Source organism: Eptatretus burgeri, chromosome 4 (assembly GCF_056783735.1).
Source record: "Eptatretus burgeri isolate ZD-2024b chromosome 4, Ebu_testis_v1, whole genome shotgun sequence".
NCBI classification, from domain to species: Eukaryota; Metazoa; Chordata; class Myxini; order Myxiniformes; family Myxinidae; genus Eptatretus; species Eptatretus burgeri.
The window spans coordinates 122,525,106-122,531,105 of NC_140964.1; the positions used below are offsets into that span (position 1 = coordinate 122,525,106).

A 6,000-nucleotide genomic window follows, 5' to 3' on the forward strand; every position below is an offset into this window, starting at 1 on the left:
GCATAAGCAACTGGATGACAATTCTCTGGGTATGATCGAGCTGGTGAAGCAGACCACTCTGTTCCCTGCTGTGCGCAAGGCTATCCTCATCGCACTGACTCTGCCTGCAACATCATGGACGGTGTAAAGGTCCGTCAGCACACTGCGCAGGGTGAAGACCTGGTTCAGATCAACGATGAGTGATAAACGTCTGTCCGGCCTCTGCATGCTAAGTGTTCACCGCGACAAAGTGAACAGCCAGAAGACCGAGCTAATGAACAGGGTCATTGACAATTTCGGAAGAGATCCCCGACGGCTCCAATTCCTGTTCCAAGAGTAGTAACCTGCTCTAACTGAATGAACTGTTGAGAAATGTTTATGTTATTTTATTCATTTTGTATTTTCCATGGAATTTTTTCAAATTTTTGATTTTCCAGGGGGGGGGGCAAATGCCCCCCTTGCCCCTCCCTGCGGACGCCCATGCTTCTGGCCCCCTTGTAAATCTTATTCGGAATGAGGGCGAAGTTCAACCTCATTGCACCATGTGTCATACTGACTGTTAAATGCAACTTGTAGACCTTGTAAGATATATGTATAGAAGGCTAAACCTTTTCCCCCTCCAAATGTACAGTATTTCATGTGCATGCTTCATATTTCGCTTCTACCTACCGGCTTATAGCATCGAGCGCTTCACGCAACCGCTGAATGGCCGTTTCCATGGCTGCAGGCTCAAACTGCAACATAGCTGCCATCACAGCCAGTGTTGCTTGCGTGACTGGAATGTACAAGCCTAAGCCAGAGCTGCAGACAGGAGGACATATGGAGTCAGCAATATAGCTGCAAGGTGAACTAACATTATTGCACAACATCCCTTTGTAAACTATTTTCAGCTCTCCCATTCACATGATCTCCTATTCCTTTCTTCCAAGTCTCCAAAATTATTTTCCATTTGCCAATATGACCCACTCTTTGCAAAATTGCATTTCCCCCGTGGCTTTCAAATACCTTTGTTTAAGTATGGCCGCCGCTTTGTCATAATTGTTGCTGTAGTAGTGATGTATTGCAAGGGTACAGAGCTCCAATTCCTTCTCCAGCGCCGTCTGTGATGCACTAAAATAAAACAGACACACACAAACAGCTCAAATATACAGACCGAAGCAATTTTAATGGCGAGGTAATTTGTTCTCATCAGTCCATGATACGAAGAAGAGAAAAGATGTCTTCCCCTCAATTTTTATTTTCCTGATGACAAAGCGAATCCCACCACAGATGTTAATACTTTGATATATTGTTGTGGTTCTGCGAAACCACCCCTCCACAAAGCAAATGCATACAACATATAGCGGTCCCCAGGCAGTTATTTCATTAGTATTCATTCTCGTTCGCCCTTCCCTCATGGCTTGTGGGTGCATGGGACAAGATTTGTTGCAAGGACTTTTAGTTCGGTCTTGAGTTCCATTCGCTATCCCTTTATGTAATCAATTGACTTCGCTGCACACACGATCCTCCCCATTCAAACTGTGCGCCATTCTCCAATGGACATTTCATTTCAACGTCCTCCGTACTCGAACCACAATGCTACAACCTCCATACGACCACCACAATGCCTCCCTATAAATCCCCACAATAACCGATGCTCACCCTACTCACCACAACCGCTCCAACCTCCTCACCACAAATTCCACAATGCTTCAACAACCTCACCACAACAGCTACGAAACGCTGCAACCACAGTCAGCATCCCAGACGCTCACCACTCTCCTTTGAGGATATCGAGGAACCATAGACGCTACGTACAAATGGCAGATGCTTGTGTTCGGAACTTATTGGCATGTGGCTTGAAGAGCAAGTATGCGCTGGAATCCATTCAACATCGTCTGAAGAGCCCTGGCGCTCCGCTCAATTACGACCCCCATGTGGTACCCAGCGCACGTTCATGGCCGGGAAGCGCTCCCAGAAACACGCACTCCATGTTAATTCTGGAGCTCCATCACGTGGCCAAGTTCAGGGATGAATGAGGCCATTTTCAGCTTTTGAGCCTCACAGGGGCAGGGCAACTTCTTGCGAAAGCATCCGTGCACCAATGGGGGTGCTGAAAAATGCCTACCTATCGTCCTGATCTGACTTTGGGCTCCTGCCTCATCAGATATGTATAAAAACACCTTGTAAAATTGCTGAGAAAAGAGTTGGATAGTGATTGAGCAGTGAGAGGATGGTTGAGAGGCAGAGGTAGTTGCTGAGGTCTGGGTGCTGAGCAAAGAAGGGAGAGTTCTTGCCTGATTGGCCACGCAAGGAGGAAGGTGGAACAAAATAGGTGGAGCAGAGCGCTGAGTGGGCAGATCGCCAGACTCATCATAGACCATAGATAGATGGAGCATAGAGCATTTACATTTACAGACCTTCTCACACACGAAGCTGTTAGCTTTCCTCTCGCATGTTCCATCTCTTATCTTCTGTCTCGTCTGCTGTGGATGCACAAGATCTAAAAGATCAACCAACAGATGTGCACATCTTCTCATTTTTCCATCTCTGTTGCCCACTTGCACCTCATTTGCACCTCCCCACTCATGCACCTTTGGGGCATACTCTTATGTAAATACTTGCATTTCTTTTGTCATACCCCACAAATCCTTGCTATCCCCTGCTGCACAAATTGCTTGCAATAAAACTTTTCATTGTTCACATGCCTTTTCCTCACCTTAATAATAAATTGCTTGTATTATAAATGTACCTCGCTCATTCTGTCTTTTCCTCCATTGGTTTAGCGTAGTCTGCACACAGGTTATCCAGGAAGTTTTGCCCCACTAATTTTCTCTCATTAGCCGGTGCGTACTTGGCAGCTCTGCTCAGCTGCACCCGATACGGTAAGTTAATGCAAGCATGCATCGATGGCATGAAACTCTCTTGGTGGGGTCAATCCACTGGAAACGGTAACATGCGAATTAGTGTAACCCTGCCAGGATTGGCACTACCAAATGGAGTTCATGGTTGCTTCGCAATCCGACGGTGTGCTGAGTTATCTGTGCCAGCAGCCTCAGGACCGTGTGCTCGGGAGGAACCCAAGTGCCTCTGCTCATGGTCGAACTCAAACCCCAGATACATAACAATATGTACTATACTTTACAACCAGTCACAACCCTTGCTCAGCAGTGGGCATGTTTCCTGATACCATTGGCAAAGTCACATTTTTTACATGGAAAAGATTTTTTAGGAGGAAAAACATTTTCATTCTGCATTATTATCACACCACAGGTCTTTGAAATCATCAATTTTTATGACCTGACCATGCTTTAATCAATTAATTAACAGTGTATTTTGACAAAGAGTAGGTGAACTCCCTTGCTAAATTCTAAATCCCTGCTTCAACAAGCTCCATGAATTTGAATCCCCAATTTGGGGCTTTGGCAACTCCATCACCCACCATGGAGCAATGCTCCATTGCAGAGCATCAAACATAGCCGAAATAAGTCAAAACAACAAAATATAACTCCAGATCTGTGATCACAAATCGATCGCTAAGAGTAAGCCGAGGGAGACTGAACGTACCCTTGGTGATCATTCATGACCTAACCTTGAATCCAATGATGGCCATATATTTTTCAGACCACAATATGACATAGATCTTCAACATTTAGGGATAGAGTGAATTTTTAAAAAGTGTGTCCCCACGTGCAATCCATCCCGAAAACTCAACATCATGAATATCAGAGGAAAATTATTCAAGTAATGATCAACCAGAGTTGGTGTCAAAGCCACCCAATGCTCGCCTGTTTATACATCTATCGTTTTTAAAAGACTCGTCTAATAATTAATATTTTTTCATAAAGCATTGCAGTGAAGTCTGATCCAAATAGTTTTAAAGCAATATACTGTATGTATTTGTACATTGTAATCAGTAACAACAGCGCAAGTGAGCACAATATACGCCTGAACAAGAAGGTATACACAGAATTGTGCTACAACATGGAAAACAGCATCCTGGTTGCCATGGCAACCACTTTAGATGACGAACGTATGTCACGACACACCGTCTCCACAGTCTGTACCAATGTACCAAATATGAAACGTGAAAGTTGAAAACTTTGGGAGTTGGAGTGCGGACAGGAATGGATGGAAAACAGCATCCTGGTTGCCATGGCAACCACTTTAGATGACGAACGTATGTGGTGACACACTGCCTCCACAGTCTGTACCTATGTATCAAATATGAAACGTGAAATTTGAAAACTTTGGGAGTTAGAGTGCGGACAGGAATGGACGGACGGACGGACGGACGAACAGACAGAGAGACAGAGAGACAGACGGACAGATGGACGACCGGTATCACATAATACACCCCGATATATATATATATATATATATATATATATATATATATATATATATATATATATATATATATATATATATATATATATATATATATATATATATATATATATATATATATATATATATACACGTCGGGCGTATAAAAAATAGTGTGTTCGATAAAAACATGAGAAAGGAAAAAATAACTTGCACCAAAAACTTTAACATTTTCACGCTGACGCTCACGCCGGGGGTATCGCTATAGCTCTCTGTTCTTCGAACAGGCGAGCGAAAAATGTTAATTTGGTCAAAATTTGGTCAAAAAATGTTAATTTGGTCAAAATGCGAAAAAAAAAAGAAAAAAACAGTAGGACAAGGACACTAATCAACTTCAGTACAGGTAAACTATTATGATCAAAAGAACATCTTGGAAAGCAAAGTGGTCTTTGAGATTCCGCATTGGCAAAATTGAGCAACATGACAAAAAAAAAAAAGTTATATGATTTATTTATTTATTCAGGCTTGCAAGATAGAATTGACCACGTTATTTTTTTCAGACCACCATTTGACCTTGACCTTTAACACAGAGGGGTACGATGTAAATTAAGTGTAAATGCTCCTTCCTTTCGGCTGTCTCGAGAGTGCAATTTCGTTCCGATTGGACAAACATTCATCAAGTTATGGTGAAAAATGTTGAAATCTCTTGATTTGGGCCACAACATTAAAAAATGTCAACCCCACATGCTTTGTATTCTCATTATTGATGCATAGTTTCATTCCGAAAGTACTCTGAGATAAAACTCGGAAGACAAAACAATGGTGGTTTGTACTCTTCGTTCAGGATCGAAGAGACTCTGTGATAACATTGGGGGGCACCAATTGTGTAAACACACCACAACAGCTATAAGCCTTCCCCTATACTATAGGCATAGAAAAGTCATAAATATTTTTTCAATATGTATAGCCCTCACTCTAATTTTCTTTGTCTTGCACCAACTATTGTGAGTCTATTGTAAAAAAAGAATACACAACCATATGTGTTGGTGTGACTCAGAGGTGGTGGCATACTCACATAATCAAATTTGAGCTCTCCATTCCAGGCTCAAAACTCTTCCCTCTATTCTAGGCGATTATAAACTGGTGCTTTGCAGTCAGGGCGTTGCATTTTACCGAGTGTGCCATCCGTCAGATGGGCATGTTAGGCCGGGGTCTCCTCTGCTAGCATTTACCGGTGTATGTTAAAGATTACTGCAACACACTTGGCCTGTCGCAGAAGTGGCACATTGTGTGCAGACTTCCTGGCCAAATTCCAAAAATCCTGCCCTAATCTACACGAGGCAGCACTGCAGCAGCGGCGTTAACACACCCGCAGGAATGATGTAAACCAGCAGCCAATTTCTGCTTGTGAATGAATAAATACATATGCACAGGATGACCGAATAAATTATTGTTTTCTAAAGAAGTCAACTTTTCCCCACTGTTTGGCAAGTGCAGAACAATCCAAGTTGGCAATCTTCTTCTTTTTGTCTTCAGTTTATAAGGGGTGAGGCCGAATGACACCAAGCTTCTGCCATGCCTTGACCATGATACTCCTTTATTTTCCCTGTCCTCAGCTAACTCTCTCCACCTTACTGAGATCCATCCTCACACAATCCTCCCATCTCAACTATGGTCTACCTCTTTTCCCCCCACCTTGCTCCATCAACCTAT

The 6,000-nt window shown here is 42.9% G+C and overlaps 1 protein-coding gene across 1 annotated transcript in view; it reads right to left on the bottom strand.

Moving 5' to 3' along the window:
* Nucleotides 1–6,000, bottom strand: part of LOC147029009 (tetratricopeptide repeat protein 39B-like) — a 144,270-nt gene that overhangs the window by 122,096 nt on the left and 16,174 nt on the right. Inside the window, exons 2-3 of the mRNA XM_085879929.1 lie at nt 985–1,089; nt 649–780 (exon numbers count right to left, since the gene is read on the bottom strand). Of these exons, the coding sequence (XP_085736055.1) occupies nt 649–780; nt 985–1,089 (237 nt within the window). The remainder of the gene's footprint in view (nt 1–648; nt 781–984; nt 1,090–6,000) is intronic.